This window comes from Takifugu flavidus, chromosome 3, assembly GCF_003711565.1.
Source record: "Takifugu flavidus isolate HTHZ2018 chromosome 3, ASM371156v2, whole genome shotgun sequence".
Taxonomy (NCBI): domain Eukaryota; kingdom Metazoa; phylum Chordata; class Actinopteri; order Tetraodontiformes; family Tetraodontidae; genus Takifugu; species Takifugu flavidus.
This window is the reverse complement of record NC_079522.1, coordinates 18,534,760-18,559,661: the sequence shown is the minus strand read 5'-3', so window position 1 is coordinate 18,559,661 and position 24,902 is coordinate 18,534,760. Positions and strand designations below refer to the sequence as shown.

Below are 24,902 nucleotides of genomic sequence, written 5' to 3'. Positions count from 1 at the left end.
TAGTTCTCATTGCTGTGGGATCTCATCCACTTTTCTTAATTCAATGATGGAAAAAAAGAATGGACACTGATATAAAATGGAATGAAGGAAAATTATGTTTAAAAATACTGATATAGGCCTTCAACACAAAGTGTCTGGCACAAAAAGCTAACTCAAGACTATTGCAAGATTTATCAATACATTTAACATAAATAATGTAAAAGACGGAGAGAGTGAGTAAGAGTAAATGTAATATGTAACGCAATAAACCTTTGTTGTATCTGTCATGGTGCAAGACACCTTGTTACAAAAAATCCTGCTGTCCGAGTGAATTCACACTTTAAGAGATTCACAGATTTAAAGATTTTTGAGTGCTACAATATAAGTACGATTGATTCACAGCCATTTTCTTCAGCATGAAGTGAATCGTGTGATCTTCTACTTTATAGTCTTTGAAGCCTTTTGACATTATTGTGCTCACTGATGTATTATAAGTGTGGTTCTTAGCAAATACTTCACAGGTGACTGGAAGAGTTACGCATTTTATTGTAAATGAACAGGCTTTGCATATGTCTCATTAGGAAAAAACAGACAATCCAATGCAATATGTAAACTGTTTCGAGTATAAGACACAAAAGCAGGAAGCTGGCACCGAAAGCACATGTGACCACGCCACGGAAAATATCTAGCATGAAAACGTGGCATTGATGTCAACGTTTGTGTTTTCACACGAATTTAAACACAGAGGTCAAATGAACCAAGACTTTGACATGTCTTTACTCAGTTTCATTTGGACTTAAAAATAAAAAGCAACAAGACAAAAAAAATGGCAAACACAAGTTGTTTTGCCTCATTGTTTCCAGTCCAACACACTTAATTGTCACCCTGATGATTTAGAAAACATTTGTTCATTTCAATATTTGATCATTTGTTTATGTCAAAGCTGATTTTACTTTGCCTTTTGCTTAATATCCAACCCTCAACAGATGAACAGACATGGCACAGTAATAAATCTGAACTGAATTCCATTTAAGCAAAGTAAACGTTTCAGTTGTTTTAGTCTCTTTTATACCTGCATGACTGATGAGGAATTATCCTGTATCATTTGTGCATCTGTACATGTTTTTATGTCAGATGAAATAGTACCACAACATCAACAAATCTCAAAATGGAACCATAATAACCTATAGCGCGTCACCACCCACAGACATAGTGGTGATAACTAATAAAAGGTTTTAAGGAAATATGATGACACTATGCAAGAGGAATTAAATATTGAAGTTGAAAGTGGATAAAAATACTAGGACTCACTCATTTGATATGTTGTGCTGACACCAACCATTGGCAGATTTCATCAATAGTCATGAAAATCCTGTTTAGGAGACTAAAAAAAGTCTTTATTTTCAGATCTGTTAGGTGTTTCGTAAATGTTTCCACCTCTTTGTATTAATTTATTATAAATCAGTTTGGTTGGGTTTCAGCTGTCCAGAGATTTAGATTTTGTATACGTGTTCAGTCAGATGTATGTCTAGCACTTCTGTGTAAGTTATCTGAGAAAGCAAACTCCAGAGTCCAGGATGCTCTGATTTTTCTGTCCTCTTTGGTCTCCAAAGCCTTCTGTGGCAGAGCTGAGTTCTAGTTGGACACTGAGAGTCAAGTTCAGATGTAGCAACTGGAAACTGAAAACTGGAGAAAGAAAAAAACACTTTCCATAAAATGACTATTGCTCCCAAACAGTAACTGTAAAATTCTGGGATTAAAACTCATTTCAGGCACATTGTGACTGCTTTATCTGAAATCTATTGTGGATTTAAATAAAAGGAAATGATTAAAATCTGTGTTGATATACCATTGAGAACCATACATGTATCCATTTTTATTGTTCTTAAATGTATTGATAGCCAGTTAATCTGTCTGAAATATAAATATGCAATAATAAATGATTAAATACTGTGAGCATGTAACAACAATCATCAAACTCATTGATCATATAGGTTGTTTTGCTCGCCACAACTGGACTCTTCTTTTTTTTTAAATCTAGATGTGTGATTGATATCTGACTAAAATGAGATTTATTAGATCTCTGTGATAAATAGAATTGATTATTGATTGTGTAATAATTGTAAAGTTTTTATTTTAAGATTTCTCTCTATTCTTTAAAAACTATATTTAGAACAATTACTTTTTCTGTTGATTTGGCACCAATAAATGAATCCCCTTAAAGGATATTTTCAGCTTTGTTCGTTCTAATATGAACACTTCCATCCTGTGTTTAAGAAATAACAGGCAGTATTTTATAAAACAATTTGAAATATGTCATAACTTCATAAATTGAGACCATAACAATCCAAAATAACAATTATAAAAAGTGTGACAGTTAAAAATACTCACTACATTTCACTGTGTGGCGATATGAATTTTCCACCTGCTCTGCTTATTTTTTCTTTGGCGTTTTGGTCATGACACCTCAATATAAACTTTAAAAACATCAACCTTAAAATAGGGTTCTTATGTCTCGTGTGTCAGTTGACATCAGGCATTGAAAATGCGGCCGGAGATTAGGTGGTAATAAAATGTCAATAAACTGCGCCAGCAGCAAATACGATGACACGCAAACAAGAGAAACTGCAAGAAGATGTGACTTTAAAAAAATGAATTTAAATCCTGAGCTGAAGATTTTTGTACACATCAACAAAGAGGACTTATTCTTAAATGGATTTCTTCAACAAAAATCAAAGGTAGAAGACACTATGGGGACAAAAATGACACTAGATTGTCAAGTTTAATCAATCATACAGAATCCTGCAGAGTTCTCTCTTCAATTTTGATCAGCTGTTGCTTCACACATCCGATACCAACAGATTCCACGGGTGAAAAGATAAAAAGGATGGTTTCTGTAGCTGTAGAAAGCAAGACAGACACTTGCAATGATTCTACCTGTCGCACCAACTGAAGTCTTCAGCATTACATAACTGAAACAGCTTCTGTCATGTATATACTATATTTCCATTGCAACTGTGTGTGCGTGTGTGTATGTGTGTGTGTTGGTGAAGGAAGGCAGTCTGTGCACATCAGAGGGGGCTCTCATTCCCTGATCTTCCTGCAGTTCTGTGGTCCCGCAGCCAGGTGGACAGACCCGCTTCAGTGAAGTTCACATTGCTCTCATTGAGTCGCTGCATGCGATACGTCTCATAATGGATGTTGTGTGTGACATCTTTCAGGTCCTGAAGATGCGACCTGCAGGAAGCACAAAGACGGTTCCCTTTTATTCCGACAATCCACTAATCAAGCGCTGCATGGCGGTTCAGCTTCAGGAATCTGTTACACATTTCCAAGGAGTTAACTAGGTATATAAAACAGCCAGTTTTTATTCTGAGAGTGTGGTTGTGCTTTCAGAATATGAAGGCAAGTTAAATTACTCAGGTAATTAACTAATCACGGTAACATCTGGTTGCACATAACTGATGAATATTATTCCAACAGTAATTGATTACATTCAAACTCACCTTATTACCAGATCTCTCAGGTAGGCAAACTCACAATGTTCCACATTTTCAACTGAAAAAAAAGAAAATTCACAACAACATTAATAGAAAATGAAACATAAAAAAGCTGAAAAAACATATTTTTACACAGTAGAGCAGCATGATGTACACCTGATTCTAAACCTTTACATAGGGATATTTTATCAGTTGATTTCAATAAATAATAAAGTCCATGGGATACATTTTAGTACACCAGTTTAGGCTTTTTTTGGTATAAATCCAGTCACACGTTCTGCAGATATATAGTAAAAACGATGGTTTACCCTCGATGATCCCCCACTTTGTCTTGCGGCCCAGCACCTTATTCCCATTCACCTGGTGCTCCTTGTCTGTTCCCACCACAGCAAAGGGAATATTTTCCTGGAGACACAAAGAGTTTCAAAAATAGATATTAGAAGATATCAGGGTGTTATAAAAGTATTGCATGTAGAATGTAGATTTGACTGATAATGTGGTGAAATTTTAATTTTCAATTTTAAAAGAGCCATCGCTTTTATATTTGAAGTACCGTAGATGAACTCTTAAAATTATTATGTTATTCCAGAATAAAACATGTGCATGATTAATTTGATCAAATATTTAACACAAGTGAGGTTAAATCTTAAAAGTTATTTGCCAGCGGAACAAACTTAATTAAAATCGACCACTCTGAGCAACATATTTGCCCAAAAAATTAAACAATTAATAATTATTGGGAATTAATTGTGATAATCTACATGAATCCCTGCATCCCCCTGTGAATTTTTCTAACAAAGAAAAATTCAATAATTTGACAGCATGATTTTTTACCACATTCCAGTACATAAAGAAAGCCTTTAATATAAAATAAGGAAATAGTTGTTACCCTTATTCGGTCATTGATGATGCGTTCCTGGGGATCCTCATCATATTCTTTTTGAGGGTAAACAGAAATCCCATTGGATGCTAAATCTTGTCTTATCTGTCAGAGTCAAAGAGCATCGTTCAGAACAGGCTTTATCTGAGCTGAAGCGGTATGTGGATGTGGCACTGTGAATACGAACAAGAGTGATGCGCAGTCTGAGCATTAGTCGTTAGGATTTTAAACGGTCCTCACCCTCTCTTTGAACTCCTGTCTTTCCTCAATGGTAAGTGTGTCGGCCTTGGCAATGACAGGGACAATGCTCACTATTCTCCCCAGCCTCTTCATAAATTCAATGTCAATGGAACGTAACCTGAAAAAAAATTGGTAAAATCAGTCTTACTCCTTCTGTATATAAATATGGTATACGCTTTTTTCCTCTCTCCGAGTCTTTTCTTCTTTCTCCAAGAAAGAAGAGTTTATAGGAACACACTTGCTTTGTTGATCAGGCAAATGTTTGCAAAATCCACCCAGTATGACAGCAAACATACATGGTCGGTTTTTTAGTTATACCAGTCACGTAATTACTAACCTGTGTCCAGTAGCAGGGAGAAAATAGATGCAGCAGTGGACTCGGCTGTCCGGTATTCTCCTCTTGCGGTTAACATTCAGCTCCTCTCTCAGGTATTTCTCATACTGCTCATTTACATATTTGATTATGGGCTCCCAGCTGGAGGAAAGAGCAGCAGAAGATGGTAAGTGAGCCTTCTTATCATGTCCTGATTTAATTCTTAAAATGTCTAATAAATCTGCACACTGGTCGGGTTTTAGTGGCTGAAATTAAGCATTTGTTCATGCTAATTCTCAAGTCTTCTGTTTCTCCACTAATCAGCCCATTTTGTTGCCTCTACTGTATTTGAACACTCACCAGTTATCATTGTTGATCTGGTCTCCAAAGCCAGGTGTGTCAATCACTGTTAGCTTCATCTTCACCCCCTTTTCTTCAATCACTAAATGGTGAGGTTAGAGCAGATGTAGGTTCACGTACTCAGGTTTAAACTGATTAATCCAAGAGACAAATGTTATGGATGTCTACACTGGAGAGCAGCAGTTTATAGTAAATACAGATGCAGACAGTAATAATTAACTTAAAGATAAACCTAACTGTGTGACTGTTTAAAGACCCCCATTAGAGCACTTTGCCATAGCTCAGTAAGTACACAGGAATCACTTCTGTGTGGAAGCATGAATGCACTATCACCATCTTAATTTCTGAATTTAGTGAAAACCAAGGTGCAGAACATATAAACAGAAATTAATCACAAACACAAACTCTTTAATTACAAAATATGAATTTGAAAATATGAAGTTAAATGTCTGGGTTAAGGTTTTGGATTGGCTTATGTTTAAATTTTGACCAGATAGGATAAGACATCATTTACATAATTTATTTAAAAAGCCCCTAACCCTAACTAAGTGCCTAACCCTATCTCTAATCTAAACCCAATTCTAAGATATAAAGCCTTACTTTGCCAGTGAAATATATGTTCTGGTGCCCATGTAAATGGTACCCACACAAACTTTTCAACACTCCAGATAAAAAGTGGAGACCATAACAAGCTACATAAACATCTGGCTCTGCACTATTAAATTTCAATAGTTCGCAGGGTGAAATGTAACAGTAAAAATGTAATGCAGTTCATGCATGACCTATAGCCCAGCAACAGGCAAAAAGACTAAATATGGCAGTCATTCAGTTTCTAAGGTATTTTCCACATCCTTTTTATGAATAATACTGACAGGATGAGATATATTATATACGAGGACACAGGCTTGCCATCTACAAAAAGCCTGCTTGTTACCTATTGAAGCATCTTTTTAAATCAAAGCTAACTTTGCCTTGAAACAAACAAACAAACAAACAAAGAAATAAATAAATAGCATATAAGTTCTTATTGGTATGGGAAAGTAAGAGCTGTACATTAAGCTCAGTTGGTAATAAAAGATATGACCATTTAGATTGATTTATAAATATGGCCTAACAAATAGCTCAGGGTCTCTGCCTGCACCTTGGGAAAACCTCTGATGAACACCCTGGGACAGACACCGAGGGGTTGCAGAACTTTGTGTGTGTAACCACCACTCATCTGTGTGACGGGTTTGCTGGCTCCAGCATGCATTTCAGTAAAACAACTTTATAGCAGGATTTTTTACAGAAGCTTTTATTGAAATTCAACCCTTTAAATGTACAAAACTTTTGCCCGAAGAGAGCAGGTGTCTGTAAGGTCATAAATTTCTGAACGAAGAAGCTGCCATCCTCAACCAACTATATATAACCAACATTCTAGAAACCTAATTAAAGTCATTTGTGTGTATTTTTTGAGGTTTTCCTTTCACAAAAAGTCAGGCACCAAAGACACCAAAAATAAAATAAGTTATATTAAAATGGGAACTTTTCGTTCCCGTTACACAATTAAACGGCAAAAGTTCCACGTGGACAGTAGCTCTAAAAAGTACATGTAAAGTTGATCTCAATATCATTATTGACAGTTATGGACAACCACGACGCTGCATCATAATTACATTTAACTTGATTATCGCCATCCCATAGCAGCATATGCATGTCAGTTATCCTAAACCTGCAGTGTGTCCATTCAGTGTGTTTGTGCGTGGGGACCAACCGTGGCTGATTTTCTGCAGTTTTACTGTTTTGGAGATCTTGGCTTCGTACTCAGGTGAGCAAGATTTCCGGCTGACTTTGGACTTGAACAGAGTGTTTACCAGAGTGGACTTTCCCAGCCCACTTTGACCTGGAAATATAAAAAACAAGTCTTAGTAATTACACAAACTATTTACATATTTTTAATTTTATTCTTGCTAACCAAAAACAAACGTGCACTGTTAAAAAGTTTAAAAAAATTAGTCACATAGGAAAAACAGGTGAATATATTGTTGTATCTAATCAGATATAAATGACTGCACTTCAGAGGCAAAATAAAAGTAAAATAAAATGTGCAAATGTCCTTGATACTAAATCAGTGGTGCTAACTTCAGCTCTATTGTTTAATCACTAAAAAATATGTACAGTATGATCTATCAAACAACTGCGAGATGACTTCCGCACCAAATAACTAAGCAAAACTTCTCCTTTTCATTCACATGGCTGGAGAAGTGACTGTTTGTTTAGTGAGTGAAAGATCACACAACCGTAAAACATAAGGCCACTTCCTTTTTCAAAAGAGTACTTCCACTTTCAATTATTTAAAAAAAGATTTGTAATTACTGGAGCTATCCAACCTCAAAATGAAAGCAACTATGCAGTATTTTACACTGTTTGAACTTTTGTCAGGTGGCCATCATTGACAATGACAAAATTTAAAATTTCTTGTTTAGTTTTAATGTCCTCCCCCTCCACATCTTCTCTCTTTCTTTCTGTATCTTTCTACGGGTACTGCTGGCCCCATCTTTTCCTCACTGACCTATTGATCTCTTAGTTTTAGTTCACAATCCTCTGTAAAATGACTGCATATGCACGTACAGTATGATGTACATGTCTATTCTTCCCTGCCAGATCTCCCCTTCTCCTCTTTCTTTACCCAGCTGATCTGAGCCTGGCCCTGCTCAAGGTTTTCTTGCTTATAAAAGGGAGTTTTCCTTGCTGGTGTGGTCTTGTTTGGGGGCCAGACTCTTAGTTTTTGTAAAGTGCCTGGAGACAGTCTTGATTGTAACTGATGCTTTGTAAATAAAGTTGTATTTTATTAATTGCCAATGTTTGCTCTCAATGTTAAAAATCGTGTTAAGCTATAGTATACGCTACATTTCCTAATTATCTTCCCATAGAAAACTGTACATTTTTATGCCCTTTTTCTAAGAATTAACTTAAAGTGGCAAGTGGAATGCAGACATCCAGTGTAAGGTGAAAATGGGCATGGCATCTGAGTACACATCCCTCCAATCAACAGGAAAATTTAGCACCCATCCAGAAACAAATCAGCTTCAGGTCAATTATTTATGCAACCAAAGTCAAAATATGCAGTTGATGCTACTAATCTGCCAGAATAAAATAAATTCTAAACTGAATACCTAAAACCAATACTGCTTTTTCAAGCTTTGGGTGCTGTTCAATGTGAAAAAGCTGAAAAGAGTTTTTAAAGGTTAAAGGTTAGCTGCAGGTTTTAGGAGTTGAAAACAGATCTCTTGAACTTTCAACCAATATCTCCTCTGAAACTTCTAATGTTCAACTTTTATTTTAAAGCCTTTCTATTTTTTATTGCAGTGCACACCGGATACTGCTCATTCTACCTTATTATGTGTTGTACAGATACAATGGGACCTCTACTTACGAATGTCTCTGCATGCGAAATTTTCAGGTTACGAAACGTCTCAACGGGAAAATATATTCTCTTGTTACAAAAGAAATTTCAGGATACGAAAGGCAAAAATACGCTACCGCTGCTACTCGTAGCTCGCGGAGTTTAGCGAACGCAGACATGCTTGTAGCTGCTCGGCCATTGGATATCGCCTAGCATTTTCCTGTAATCCCACTGGCTAGGAGGGACATTAATATGTACAAGTTTGTGTGTATCCCAGCGTCTTCTTCGGGATTTATTGTGGGTGTTCGTATGTTTGTCCATTAGATGGCGGTGTTACCACAAGCGTTAACGTTCGTTGCTAGTAATGACGGCTAATGTAAGATTAGCCTGTAATAAAGTTCATTTTGTTCCTGGAGAAGCCTTGCACTAAATTCCTACATTTATTGTGCGGTAATCTAATTTTAACATGTATTTGTTACATGTTTTGATGCATTTTTATGATTTATTTAAAAAAATTATGTCCAAGTTTTTGGGGGCTTCGAATGGATTAGGGCATTTACATGGAAAACACGCCTCTACTTACGTAATTTTCAGGTTACGAACCAACTTCCTTAACCAATTAATTTCGTAAGTAGAAGTCCCACTGTACCTTTAAAGTGGGAAGATTTCATCAGCTCTATCATAGTTCCAAATGTTTGTAGATCACTTACCAACAACTATGATATTGAAGTCAAAGCCGACCTTCATGGTTTTGTTCTTCATCTGGTCCAATACTGCTTCGATGCCCACATATCCAAACAGGTCAGAGCCATGAATGTAGTTCAGCTGTCGGCCTGGCTCAGAGTGGCAAAACTCTATCTTCAACTCTGCCTCAAGCTGCACCTCCTTCTGTAGCTCTCCTTCATCCATTCCTTTCTCTGTCCCCCTCTCCTCCTTTTCTGTGTCCAGTCCTTCTTTTACCATCACGGAATCCTGGGTGTTCATGTTAGCTGGCTGCTCCTGAGTCATCCCATCGCCCTCTTGTACTTGTCCCATGATGCCTTTGTCCTTTTGTGTATCCTCCATCGGAATGGTTGGACCAGCCTCTGGTTTTCCACAAGTCTCTGTAGATTTATCAAGTGTAATCTTAGTGAATTGGAACATAAACATAACATAAAAAAATATTTAGAAATGCAGATTTGAATATGGGGGATTTGCTAGATGATACTTTTATCACATTGGAAAAAGGTCAAGCAAAAATTGAACAACCAAAATGTATCTTTTATACTACAAAAGTTACAGCCATGGCAAAAGTAGTTAACACAATATTACGGTACTCCATCTCAACTTCAATGCTGTGTATGGTGATTTAGAGCATGAACCCCCACGGTGTAATGTCTCTGGCAGGTTGTCGGGTGTCATCCAATCCTCTTATTGAACAGACAGACACACTCCCTAAAACATGTGCTAGTTAGTGTTAGCCCACATAATTTAATCAGCTAAAAATATCCAACCTTAGAACCACTGGAACAGAACTAAGCTTGGTGGGTCAAGACAGGGAAGAGGCACAGTTACAATCAGGTTTGACATTTAAACTGAAAGTGTATTAACCATGTATTGTGTGTATTAACCATGTGTATATATATACACACACACACACATGCACACACACACACACACACACACACACATATATATATACTGTATATTAAATAAAAAAAAAAAACATTTGACAAAAAGTGCTAAAATGTTTATATCCAGTGCATATCCGTTCATTTGCTTTATCGCTTCATTACAATAAACTCTCAGTTTTATAAAATTTCATGTCATACATTAAATTATAAGAATATCTTTACATTATGACAGGTTACTTGTATTTTTGTGTTTACTCCAATAAAGATAAGCCTGTGCCATGACTGCTTTGTAAACATGTATTTTCCATAATTATTTACGGTGCGACCTACATTGTTGTTCTGATGTTTGACCAGTTTAGGTGGCTTGACTGGTTTTAGTACACCATATCATAATTAGGCATAGTATACTGGACCCTGGCACTGTTCAAAACTAGGGGCTTTGCATGGGATGGCCCACAGTCTAGCCACACATGAGGGAAACTACACAAGCACTGTTCCTAATAATGTTTCTGGAAAATAGAAGTCTTGAAAATGTATTATTTAATGATATTTCTATCACAAAGTTGGAGATATTATTCTCAGGAAAGTGGCTGACTATAAACTAATTATAAAGATTGTTCAAACACTGCTTCTCAATCGTCAGACAATAAGCAAAACAAAAACAATAAATATATTGCATGCAAAATCAAAACAACAATAATAGACACATTAGTTATGAATCATTTTCGTTCATGACAACTTTATCATTTCTGTTGGTGAGAATGAGAGTTGTTAAGAACTTACTCACACTTTAATTAAAATGTCGTCTAGATATTGTCACAATTACTGTTTAAATACAGTTTAACGCCATAATGGCCAAATAGTTTAAGGTTTGTTCTCTTGTTTAGTGTGAATATGCAGATTTACTAATTGATCAAGACAAACAAAAAAAAAATTACATAACTGGTTAGCTGCAGAATCCTAACATTTAATTCATCCGTGCTGGTGCACATGGTCGATCAAAGCAATGCTGCTCCCTCAATAATGGGATTAATTCAATAGTTAGGCAAAAAAAAAAAAAGCGGAGCGGCCTTATCCTGACCGTGAGAAGGGGCTATTTCTCTTGTCCTATTTATTGTCAGCCCCTAAAACTGACCACAACAATGACCAAATGCAGCAGATCCAAAGTAATCCTACCTTCTTGTAGAGTGTTCCTGTTTGGAAGCAAAGTACTCCTGAATATTCCAGGATGGATAAAATTCTGTTTTAGATTAATGTTTTCTGCAGCAGCTATCGGCCCTCTCTTTCTCGTTCCCTCAACCTAGTAGTCCCGTCTCCACATTTACTCTGATGTCACAGGCAGTGAGAGTGGTGAAGAAAGGGTGAGGGACAAAAAAGAAAAGCAGGGAGGGGGTATTGGTGGGTAAAAGTAGCCCCAGCATCCATTCACATGCAAATCAGGCAAAGAGCTTCGACTAATCCTTGAGAAGACAAGAGCTATTCCTCCCCTTTTCTCCCCACTGCCCCTCTTCTTTCGCGTGGCTGTCCAGGCATTCAGTCAGGGGATTTAACAGAAGTTAGTAGGAAGCTCTAAGAATAGGGGAAAAAACTAAAAAAACAGTAAAAAATGGAACAGAAGAACACCTTGATCCGACAAAAATGAGAGCGTATATTAAACATAACGATTATATGAAGCATAACGCACATAGATGAAAAAGCCCCAAGCAGACTGCTTTAAACATGCTGCGAAATGATTCAGACGGTATCTGAGGTCTGATACTGCCACTTAACACCTCTTAAGCTTAAGACGTTTGGATTTAGGACTGTGACAGGATTTGTGGAGCATAGTAGTGGGAACTGACAAATGCCATCAAGAACATTATCAACAAATTTACCTTATCGTTTATATAATTAAAGCGTGTATAAGTAAAATCAATGCATAAATCAGATAAAGAAAAAAGGGAAATAATAATAATTCATTTGAATTTCTTCTGCAGCTTATTTTGACATCACAGCTGAAAAGTCTAGTAGTAACAGGACCAAGTAACACATCTGTTTCCTTTTCTATTTGAACCTTAATAAGAAACCTAGAATATAGACTCTGAATAACATAAGCTGTAAAAGGCACAAATGTTTGTTGCATTATTGTTATTATTATTAACACTTGCTTTTGCTAATGTGTCATTGCTGCTCTGATCTGATCACAAACATGACAATGAAACATGGAACACAGATTCCTTTTAAAAAATGGACAAACAACATACAGTTGTACATGATAGCTTGTTTATGATCAAATAAAAGCTGGTCAAACAAGACTACAACTGGGAAGGAGAGAGGCGTTCTTTACCTGGTGTGGTGATGCAGCAGTGAGAAACAATGATAAGAGGACAGGATGTCATGTCACTTTGTGTGTGTGTGCGTGCGCGCATGTGATGCCTTTCCTGTTGGTAATGTTGTTTCCTGGTTAGATATTATACCAGTCATGTTTTAGTGAGAATAGAGTGCAAATATGCACGTACTATAGTGCTTTGAGTGCTGTTTCAGGCAGGTTTGTTCAATTCGAAACAACAAAAAATGGATGAAAATTAAAATAAAGAACATTTAAAACAGAAAAGATATTTTCACACCTACCCAAATAACCAGCTCTAAACCTTATTAAAACTAGAATTATAAATCTCACAGTAAAATAAAATTTAATGTGGCTCTGTCCACTTGAGCTTATTCATTCGTTGTAGGGTTAGGGTTAGGGTTAGGGTTAGGGTTAGGGTTAGGGTTAGGGTTAGGTTTAGGGGTTAGGGTTAGGGTTAGTTCTTCACTCCTCCCAAAAATGACAAAACAGGCTCTTTAGGTCATATATGCGCAAGTGTTGCTGCAAAGTTTAACATATCAAACAATGTGATGCGTTATTGTGATGGTAAAATGAACCACCTAACCTCACTTTTCACATGAAAAGAGGAACTCCATCAGCTTTGTTGTGCAACAGATCAAGCCAGAATATTGCAAGTCCTTAAATCTGTCTGCCTTTTATCCATTTTATATTGGAATGCTACTTCAGTGTTGTGGTATAATTCCATCTTCTAAACAACTACTCAGCAATAAATAACTGCACCTCCACATGACACTGAAATAAACACAAAACCTAGTTTTAATGAGCTACATTGACTGTGGTTTTAAAATGTGATGTAAGAATTACAGTAAATTAAAACAGAGCTCAGATAATCAGAGATTGCTTATGACAGGGAGTCATCTGAATTTCTTTCATCTGAATTTTTTCCAGCAGTATTTTACAAACTTACTCTATTTTGTCTTTTTCTTTTTACAAAGGCTGCACGACCACCTAGTGGTCATACAAGGTATTTCACCAAAGATGTTTCAAAATTAATTTATAGGAAACTGTTAAGCCTTTTTCTCAAAATATGCCTTAATCATCCTTCATTAAATTTGGGTATTTGCTGCTGAAAACTGCAAATTTCTTAATTGTGAGAGCATTAAATGTTAATCTTATTTTATGACTCCTAAAAATACTACCCAATCTGCAGCTCTGTGGTGGGATTGGATGTAAAAAGGAATATTTGAACTCCTTTTTAACCTTTTTGGAATTTGCTCCATACATGCATCAATCCCGTTCGTAACCATAAACATGGATAGGTTAAAAAAGAATTTAGCAGTAGATCTATTACCCGTTTTCTAATGTCTGACTACCTGTGACAAACAGCTTTCAGGGTGTACTCAAAACAGCTGTCTTCCATTGACCTCGCAGCCACACTAGAATGGCTTTTCCTGGTGTCTGCACAGATGGAATTTGCTTATAACAAGCCCCTAGAATGAACTCTATATATAACAGTGTTTATATTTTAATTAAGTCTCTCTCCTGTCATGACAAAAATATTTCAGCGAGACCAGCTGTGGTTACACACAGCTGTAAAGCAAACTGTTATTGGATTACCAGGATGTTACCAGGATTATTCTTAATCTTATTTTTTCTAGTTCTGTTACCTAAATGACAAAATATTACCATATTTCAAGCTCAGGGCAAAACTCTAAAATACCTTATATAACCAGCATATGCTATGATCTCCTACCAAGATGGTGCAGCTTGAGTGACACATGCCATACTACAGATCTTAAATGCCCCAAATGTCTCAGAAGTTGATGTGCCGCTTATTGTGTATTTACAATGGCTTCACAGTACTCATCACTGTTTAGCTGGCAAAAGTAACAGCCCAGCTATTCTTATCTGTGCCAAGAAACACATTTCAGGCCCTTGGCCCAAACATCTGGACAGGGTGGTTGTGAGCCGATTAGGAAGGATAACTTGCAAAAAACTAAAAGCAACAAATGGCAGTGCAAGTCTACATGTGGAGAACACAAGTAATTATTCTTCTATAATCAGTCAAAAAAATATTCTGCACTCGCTCGATGTTTGGCTACAGTTGCATATTTATTCCTGCCCTTCTGGGACAGCATCCAATTATAAGAACATGCTGCTTCTTCTAGCACAGACTGAAGGGCCTGGGGAGAATATCAGGCATAGCCCAGTAGCTATGCTATACTTTCTGTTTCTTTCTCTTCTGGCTTGTGAACTATTGATTCATTCAAGGACCACCAACCCTGATGATGATCCAATTGTGGATAACTTGGGAATTAAAAAAATGCATCAAGATGAAACTGTGCACTGCCAATGTAAATGTCAGCAGCAGGATCATCAAAATGAAAAATGAAAAATAAAATATGGCCAGAAGTAGGAAGTAAGGTATTTCACCAGCAGCAACCTCAGGACCACTGGGACTTCAGCCTTAAAGGCAACTTCTTCTTAAAAACAACTTTCTGTAGTGCCTGTGTGTTAGCTCTAACATGTTATGAGCATGCTTTGTGTCATTTTGGGTGTTAAGTGTTGGTTATAAATCAAAATGGACTGTAAAAAACAACATACCTTTCTGTTTTTTCACTTCCTGCTTCCACCTGGGCTTGGTATCGGATGGAGACGACAACCCAGCATCGCTCTGCATTAGCTTGTATTGTATCCCGGCCTGGATTATGTCAGGGGTGGCATGCTGAGAAAAGGAAGCAATCCTCTGCAAGATTGAACCAACACTATCGCTGGCCTCGCTTTCAACATCCCCCAAAGAAAGATTAGATTTATCGCCTTGAAGACTGTAAGACCCAGACTGATTCGAGACTGAAGGAACCCCTTTGAACCCTAAAGAAATCTTTGTTTGGGGCCCTTGTTCTGTAGAAAGTGGTGAGCATGCTGGGGGTCCTTTGATGGTATCTTGTGATGGTGTCAGAGAGCATGGGAAAACAGACAAGTAGGAATGCTGGAAAGACGTGTCAGAAGAACTCTCCAGACTGCTGAGGGAGGCCGAGGAGCTGACAGAGGTGGATGGCGGGTTGGGATGATAAAGATGGTCTACAGTACTCATTGGATGAGGTTTGGGTTGATGGGGTCTCATGGACGGTCCTTGAACTTTAATCGGCGAGGTGCTGTTTACCAAGCTATCCAAGTCGAGGGGGAATTTATTGAGACGTGGCATCTCTTTAACTTTTAGATGAGAAACTTTAAGCATCTGGGTAACTTTTTGCTGGTGGTGATTTCTGGTGCCACAATAGCCCTCCTCCCCATAGGCAGTGGCATTAATATGACGTCCATTCCAATTGGCATTGTTGTGTCTAATATTGGGAGACATCTGGTCCCCACCTCTACCCCTGTGCATATTTGCAAACCCTCCTTCTGCATCAGGAATTTGAAGGTCTAAACTGGTTATGGAGCAATGGTTGATGCCTGAAGGTTGTGAAACACCCAGTCTGATCCCTGAGTCCTGGTCCTTCTCAGAGTGGGAAACATTGCCAAAGGAGGAGAACTTCTTTGGTTGAAGTTTATTTTCAAAGTTTTCATTTTTCTCTGGAGGCAGCTGTGGGAACTGTGGAAGATGGTGCTCTTCTTCTGGGAAAATTCTAGGAAACAGGCCTGGTTTAGAAGGACTAAGACAACCCCCAACACTTCCAGAGTATTCAAGGCTGGATGTTGAGCTGTGCAGACTAGCATTGCCATTTCCAGGCCAAGTCAGCAGGCCATTTGGATTTAATCTACTCTGGAAAGAGGAGGCTCTGATGACTGAGGAACCATTGTTGTGAATGGCTGGTTTGATCATAGTTGCTCGGTTAAAGGATAAACTGCTGCTCAGATTACGAGGTTTCAGTATCGGGCTGGGATTGGAGCTGATGTGGCGGGCGGCAGAAACCAAGCTGTTGTTGTTGTTGTTATTAAACGCTAATGAAGGTGGCATACCGCTTTTGTCTCTGCTTTCAATGGGATTGTTGTGGTTGACGAATGAATGGGAGGGTGAGGGAGACACTGGTGCAGAAAGAGAGGAAGGAGGGGAGAATGGTGGTACATCGTCGGCATCTTCAATGTCAAAGGATCTCTTCAGGGCTGTAAACAGAAGATATAAATGATTTTCAGTTCTCAGTCTTACCACAAAATCCTATTCACAAGTTGTACCAACTGTAAAATATATGAGCTATTTTGATTTTAGAGATGCTGTGAGCATTGGCTGAAAAATCATGACTTTTTCTAACAGTCCCTATGATAAAAATGTCATGCAAAAGTGTCAAGGTTTAAGAATAATCATTAATCAAACAACCAACTCTCACATCACTCTCGGAAGTTATTTTAGTGTGGCTGACAGCTTCTCCAACCTTCAGGCAGCTTAGAGAGGGCCATGTTACTGTTGACTTCAGGGAGTTCACTGAGGCAGGTGTGAACTTGCCCTTCATACTAAAGATAAGGAGTTCTGCTATCAGGTAATTGCTGGCAGAGAGTCAAATACTCAGGAAATAATTACGGTGGCAGTGGTGGACTACACCTCCGGTGGTGGTGGTGGGAGGGTTTCAACCACCCATGTTCATGTGCGAAATCTCTCTTTTTAAACAATGCCTCCTCAATCTGATAAAGATTCTCTCTGTCTATTATATATCTTTATCTCTGGGCTTTGCTGGGTTTGTAGAGATGGTTAGCCTGGAGAAAAACATATCTTTCTTGGTTTCAGCCTTTTTTACTGTATCTCAGCATGTGTTCTTCAACAAAAGGAGGTGTTATATGGCAGTGGTGCTTATCTACTTAGCAAATGAAGAAAATAGTCCTGGAAACATCAGCATAGAAAGTTTAATTAGAAAATAAATCAAATATTAGCTGGTAGAGACAAAGGCATCACATCTCTCTGTTCTCTACGCAGCTTTTCTAACCAGAGTTGTTCATATTTTACCATTCCCACACATAAAGAAAAAGGAAGACAACTATAGTTGATGAGAACAATGCAGAACAGAAAAATATGAATGGCGCTAAAACATGGGAACATTTATGCCAAATAGTTACACAGTGAAAAGAATCAGCCATTTGGGGAGTAGCTTTAGCGTGGCCCCAAATTTCCCCCTGGGTTATTTTTATCTTTGTTATCAATGTTTCTGATGTTTTTCCATTCCAGTCAATGAGAATAAAGTGTGTTCTTTTAAAAATGCCATTTGCCTTTGTTATATTAGATCTATTGACTTTGTAGGATATACCTCCTTCTGTCAAATGTAGGATATACCTCCTTCTTACAAACTTTAGCTTCTAAAATGATCCTCCTACTATTATATAGTTCGTAGTTTATAAAGGCCAAATCACAAAGTTGGTACCTTAGTAAAATTTCTTGAAAACTTGTAAAATTGGAGTTAAAATAAGTTGAAAACATCCATCCATCCTGAACAGAGAATTTAAGGATTTTTCTCACCATCCCTAACCAAAATTAGAGTTAGAGTTAACTGTTTGGAACCAGTAAGAACGAAGATGACGGGAGGCTGTCAGATGGACACACCAGAGGAGTTTCTGAGTCTGGGCATGTCCACAACCAAACCCCCCTCATCTACACATTCCATCCAGGAAGAATTGTCTGACAGACCAGTGAGTGTGTGCAGTGACACATGTGAAGACACACAGTGTCACACAAACACACAAATGTGCAAATATGTAAAAAAAAACCTTCCACTTACTAAACGCACATCTGGAAAACACATTCCAAGCAGCCGTTTGTGCTGGTGTAATGCTGAAAATAACAGTTCACGAAGACTCATAAATACACTCCCTCACACACATGTACAAACACACATTTGAACTCCTATCTTTGTGGGGACTTATAGAACCACTTGCCCTCCCCTTACCATCACAACCATATAGCTTTTTTTCTTCATTTTTTGTCTTAGCAAGCTGTGAGGCAAGCAGCCTTGCCCTCTGAACACCTTTTTTGTATCAGATGGATCTTTCTTTGTCAGGATGAGTCTGTTGAACTCATCTTGTATCATGATTGTAGTAAAAATGTATTTTAAAAATGGTTGGACCTGAAACCCACAAATGAATAGACAATCACAGCAAAACAAAAGCAAAAAAGAAACAGAAGAAGCAATGACTTTAATGACTAAAACAATTAACGACAAAGAAACTAAGAAAAAGTAGAAAAGAAGAAAGCAAAAAGAAAAAAATATAGGTGGACAGATCAATAAGACCTCGGTACCAGACAAATGGGACTTGAGTGGGACTTGGCTGGACTCTAGTCAGACTTAAGTTGCCAAATTGAGAACATGTGTGTTGCTTAACCAAGAGCTAATTAAAACTTGATTTTGCTAATCATGAATTACGATGATAAATATTCCAGCCACCATATTCAGCTCAAACACGACCACTACTGCAACTTCTACTGTACACACTTCTTTAAAAAATTTAAGGCAATCCTTGCTTCACCTGTTGAATTCATCCGTAGCTGGATAGTAATGGTGACACCACCACTTCGACTGAGAGACAGAATTCTGTCAAATTGGATTTTTGCAAATGTAATGCACTGTAAAGTTTACAGTGTAAACTACTTTCTTCCTCTGTTTACGCAGAAAAGGCTAGTCGCTTCTATTTGTAACTCTATTACTTATTGATTGCATGAGCGTGACTCGTGCTCTGTGTGGGAGGATACATGCATTCAGTGGCACACATGCATACATACAAGTTCTCCTTATGCTGTTTATATGTTTCTCTGAGGCCTCTTTGAAGGACTAATGGACATAGAAATCATACTTGTTAAAGTTAACGTTTTTATGCAATGTTGGGTTCAGTGACATATTGAAATATCTGTTGCCTCAAAAAGTTCAACTCTTTATGATATGGTGGTGTTCCAGCTTATTATAAATCTATGACTTGATGTACTTGTCTAAAGTTATGACGTGACTCAACTTGACTTGCAAAAATGACTCGAGACTTGCTTGAGACTTGAAGGTTAAGGCTTGAGACATACTTAAGATTTACACATGTATGACTTACTCCCACCTCAGAGAGTTACACATGCATTCATACTGTATATATACATATATGCATATGTGCACATAAAAAGCAGCATAAACACATATGTTTATAATAAACCAACACATTTATACATACAGCTGCACATGTATGCAGATGTTTAGATAATAGATCGATCATATGTGTATATATCTGTCGACAAATATACGGTGTATGTTAATGTTAGTGAGGATGTATGTCTGTATATAAGGTGTTTCTGCCAATTAAGGCGCTTCTCCCTACTACTGTTCGATTCCAGACGGTACCGCCACATTGGTTTCATGTTCCACAATGGTACCTCTTTGACTTGGGCAGGGTATAAATAAAGAAGCAATACAAAATTCTCATGTTACCATGTAAACACAAATTGTTGTATATCCATTTAAAAAAAACACTTATTTAGTACTGTTGGCTCTTGTATTGTCACATAATAAAAGACAGAAATCACGATTGATTTCACAGTAAAAGACAAAATCCAGACACTTACAAAATATATACAACAAAACTACACCAAACTGCAACACACAAAAATAAGTTAGCACTAGTGGCTAACTAGCCAGCTCATGTACCACCCCCAAAACCAAAGACATACCCCAAGAGTAACTTTGTGACACCCAAGATGCGACATGCCACCTGCACAGTGGGAGGGATGGTAGGCCTCGAGAGCCCAACCATAAACACACATAATCACACAACCCCATTCAGAACACACACACCAGCCATTAACAAACAAGAGAAAAAACAATCAAAAAACTGCGCCACAGCCAATCTGGCAGATGAAAATATAGGTAGACATAGCAAAAGGCTGCCATTATGCACCCCCCCTTGCTAATCTACCCACAAAGTACATGCCACCCACCTTTGTGTGTGTGGCGACAGAAAGGTGGAAGAAGCAGCTTCCTGACTGTCTTGAACCCTAACCCTCCACCTAAGCATATCCCAGAACTAAATACCTAACCCCAACCCTTACACTAACATTCATCTAACCCAGTTCTAACCTTAACCTTAAAGGTGTTAACTAACAACCTTTGAAGTTGTGAGTATCAGGCAAAATGTCCTCTTTCCAAAAATGTTCATTCATGCAAGTATTAAATTACAGAGTATAACAAAAATATTAACTTTTAGAAACTTAGTACACTGCCTTGAGACATTAAATTATATTTTAGCCATGACATGTGGAAATGTGCTTCTAATCTGACACTACCCTTTCCTGTATTGGGTGGGGTCTGTCCTGGGTAATATAATTGTAGACTTACATGCTACATTGTGCCAATGTGCCACATTCATTATTCATGATCTGACCAAAACATATCCATGATTAAGAACTTTCTATTGAACTTTACTATTTACTATTATTTATTATAACATTATTGATCATTTAATCACTGGGTTTAGATGGACTTAAAGATATTTCCTACAATGTGTGCATATGCTTGGTAAATATTAACCCTTGAGAGAGGCATTAACGCCATCACCGTCTTGTTCAGACATGTTAGAATGTTAGCTCCAAAATCTCTGCACAAGACAGACAGGGAGAAACCAAACCATCCTTGCTGTATCTTTGCCTTAATATATAAATACAGAAATGTAATACAGAAGTTCTATCAATTTCCCAACCTCATATCTCTTAATAGCTCATTAGAACTGCTTTTGTGCATTTTAGGGTCTGGCAGATCCAGACATGTCTAATGACCAGTCAGGCATCACTCATGGCAATCTTCTAAGCCATTATGGAAGAATGGTTTGGCAGCAAGCCACAAGGAGCGCTCTGTGTGGTGCATGTATGTAAGACAGCATGAGAGAGGGTCACAGAAACTATTTCTAACATTAGAACAAGTGTGCATGCAACATACCAGAGCATATGGGTCCTTATTAGAAAAAAAAACATTTTACGTTGTAGTCATGTCCAAACCTATCCTGCTTTTAAACTGATGGGCTCCAACACATTAACGCAAGGTTGGAATGTATTTTAAATATGTGATATAATACCCCTCGTCAAGAGCAAAATCAACAAACCCAGCACCTCTATGTGAATGCACGTATGTGGTCACTGGGTTGGTAAGTCATGGGACCCTCTTTGACCTTTGCACCATGGATCATGCCCCACTGAAGAGCAGTACCAGGATGTGACAGGATTTGGAGAGGCAGGTCTTAGCCCGTCTAACTTTTTTATTCTGGACTGGATTTCAATGACTTTATTGGCCTATAAACAACTTTGTGCTTGATTCACACAGGGGACATTTTGTTCATCATATTTTCTTTTTTCTTGACCACTATTTTGGCAGGGAGGGTGCTGGATGAGTTGTCAGCTCATGGCAAGGCCCTATGCGAGCATTCGGGGGGTTGGTACCTTACTCATGGGTACCTTGGTAGTGTTCTGGACATGTCCTCACACCTTTCCTGCTACCAGCACACCTTCCAAATCTTAACCATACCCAGGACTTGAACCATGAACCCTCCACTTGTAGCCCAATCCCCCTACAAAATAAGTCCCCAATGCTTGCATTTTACTGCAATCCACATATGCGAGGGAAAAAAGGAAGGCTGCACACTGAATCCTGATGAAGGTCACGCCTTTAGTCTTGTTGCTGTGTACCATTTCCTAATTAATCTGTTTGGAATAAAAATGGCATACAGCAGACTACCACAGAATTTATAAAGAGGGATGAAATGTCTCTTGCTGACTGTATTTTACCTTAACCAGCTACACAATGTCAAAGCTTTTACTAATGATAGCTAAGACAACTATAGTTAAATAATATAGTCATGCATAAGCAGTAAGGCTTATGTAACAAATAATCAAATGTCAAGTTATTTGATTTTTTTTAAATGTAAATAAATAAATAAGCTGTTTTTTTAAAAGGAAATAGTTGACTGGAACAGCTAAAACCCTACATGATGATATATTATAACAGTTATTGTTTACACAATAGCTCTTAAAGAAAACAAAATAGCACTTATGTTTCCATTGAGTGAATGTAAACTCTGATTAACCTGCACTGTTTTCCTATCTGCAAACAGCAAAACAAACCACAGGGCCACAGCCTTCGGTGCAGACAGTGGATCAGGGAAATGCCTCAAACTACAATTATTTAGTATACTGGTACAAAAAATCAGTGATGCACTACAAGTCTGTTTTCTGTGAATTCAATAAATTAAAACTGAAGCAGAGACAAAAGGTGGGTCTTTCACAGCGCATTCCACACCCATCTGACTCGCAATCAGCAACAATCTCTCCCCTGTCTTCTAATCAGATTCAGATCTGATGATCTGCCACTGGAGCTTCAAACTGCTGCAGGAGCAGATTATGATCAGAAGAGTTTACTGCCTTCCATGGAGGATGATTTTAGAAAAGAAGGGTATTCACAGTTCAAACTAGCCTGCACCTTTTTCAGACCAATATTTCTTGGTGTTTGTGGGTTTTTTGTCCTTCATAAGAGGTCTACCCAAATCCCATCAACATCACCAGCAGTATCCTGTAATCAATAATAATAAAGCAAGTAATGACAGAGGCTGCAGGAAGCCTGCTCCATAACAGCGGAATCACATTCATCATGTTCTAAAGGCTTAATCATGTGATACACAGATCCTATGTCATGTAAATTATTTTCTAGTGTGTTTTTAGCCTGTAAGATTACACCCCGCTTTTAAGTGCTTCACTTAGCCTTTTAGACAGCCTGTATTTTGTTCCCTGAATGCATGAATACAGTGAATAGTTTAAGGAATCTTCCTGTATCAGTGTCATATTTTTCCAACTTTGACAAAATCATCAAGTCCATACTTTAATGAATTGCAAGCATGGATAATTAATATTTTTTGTGAATCTGCATGTGATGCCAAATACAAAAGACTTCTTTAAAGACTGATGGTCTTTATATTTTGTTCACAAAGATTAACTTGCTAACTTTTGAAGAGTTCTTTGGCTCCAGGGTATATACTTGTCCAAATTATCACTTTTTTTCATGTAACATTTCATCTTTAGTCCTCAAAATTATGCAGGAGGCAAAGAACCATGTGACATCTAATGTAAACAAAGATGCATCCTATTGTATTCAAAGTATGCATATTCTGTCATGAAATAATTAAATGTCCTTTGGCTCTGCAAAAAACTGTATGTGATAAATAAACAATAAATAAATAACAATATGGGTTAAAACAGATAATACTTAAGTAAAGAACAAAGACCTAAAAATGTATACAGTACATATGCGGTCCATATACAATAACAATGGCACAGCCCCAGGTTACAAAGGGCTAAACATTCCTACTCTAAAAGATACTATTGTCTATTGTATCTTCTCTTCCTGCCTCTCTCCCACTCACTGGACGGGAGCTTTTAAGACTTTACTCACCATTTAGTGTAAAAATCTCAGATGAAAAGAATGCAATAGTTGGACATGGAATATGAAGCTTCTGGTATGAAAATCGTTAACAAGTTTCTAAGGATTTCTTACATGCCGCAATTTCAAATCAATCATTTTTGTCATGCTGATATACCCTAGTGCCCACCATTAGGTTTAAAATGCTTTTCTACAAATGGCAAACCCCCAAATTGGAAAATAATGAGTTATTATGCAGGATATATAACGAAAATTGTCGCTAGGATTGTCTAGTCTTCAAAGGTCAAATCCCCTGCGGCCATAATCTCATTGAGGTTTTATTGGCAACAAAAGGGGGCGCCGTAAATTTGCTGAATATTGCAGTCTACATACCTTCAAAATCTGATAAAATCCCTTCGAGGTGCTCATTGACGGAGATCTCCGACATCGTGTATGAGTGCATAAGTTCCGAGACAGCAGAGAAAAAGAACTCTCCTTAAACTAGGCTGCAGAAAAACTCAGCAGGTCTGCGCTTCTCTTAGGCGGAGAGCCGCTGGAGTCAACTACCCGCTTTGCGTTGTCACTAGCCCCCTAGTTCCCACTAATCCAGCCCCTTTGTACACCCCCAACCCCCCCCCCCGAATGCCTGCAACTACACAAGACCCGAGGGGCAAGGAGTCGGGGAGAAACGGGCGGTGGGCGGAGCTACGGAACACCTGGAAAAATGCCCCTCAGTCAAATTTCTCCTTTCTTCGTGATTTCTATCCACCCACCCTCAAGTTTTTTGAGTGACTTACCCAGTAACATCCTATTGTACTTGAGGTTTTTTGGTTTTTTTTTTTTTTGGGGGGGGGGGGGGTTGTTTGTTTTATGTATCTGCAATTGTCTTAAGATCAAATGGCTACAGTGAGGTTATCTGATCTCATGGTCCTACTATAGTCTAATGCTTTGCATCGCTTTGTGGATGTGTTCG

The 24,902-nt window shown here is 37.9% G+C and overlaps 1 protein-coding gene across 3 annotated transcripts; it reads right to left on the bottom strand.

The window, feature by feature from the left end:
* Positions 1 to 505: 505 nt before the first annotated feature.
* On the bottom strand, positions 506 to 24,511 carry septin12 (septin 12). 3 transcript variants are annotated; one of them, XM_057026855.1, is made up of 11 exons: positions 24,323 to 24,511; positions 15,183 to 16,682; positions 9,368 to 9,760; positions 7,026 to 7,154; positions 5,273 to 5,354; positions 4,937 to 5,074; positions 4,600 to 4,717; positions 4,369 to 4,464; positions 3,788 to 3,884; positions 3,486 to 3,537; positions 506 to 3,216 (listed from the first exon to the last, which is right to left on the bottom strand). In XM_057026855.1, the coding sequence occupies exons 1-11, from the start codon at positions 24,390 to 24,392 to the stop codon at positions 3,051 to 3,053; spliced, it is 2,841 nt and encodes a 946-aa protein (XP_056882835.1). In that variant the 5' UTR covers positions 24,393 to 24,511; the 3' UTR covers positions 506 to 3,050. The 3 variants fall into 3 exon arrangements, with proteins under 3 accessions (XP_056882835.1, XP_056882836.1, XP_056882837.1); XM_057026856.1 differs by lacking the exons at positions 15,183 to 16,682; positions 24,323 to 24,511 and adding an exon at positions 12,597 to 12,693; XM_057026857.1 differs by lacking the exons at positions 15,183 to 16,682; positions 24,323 to 24,511 and adding an exon at positions 11,447 to 11,975.
* Between the last annotated feature and the right edge of the window lie 391 nt (positions 24,512 to 24,902).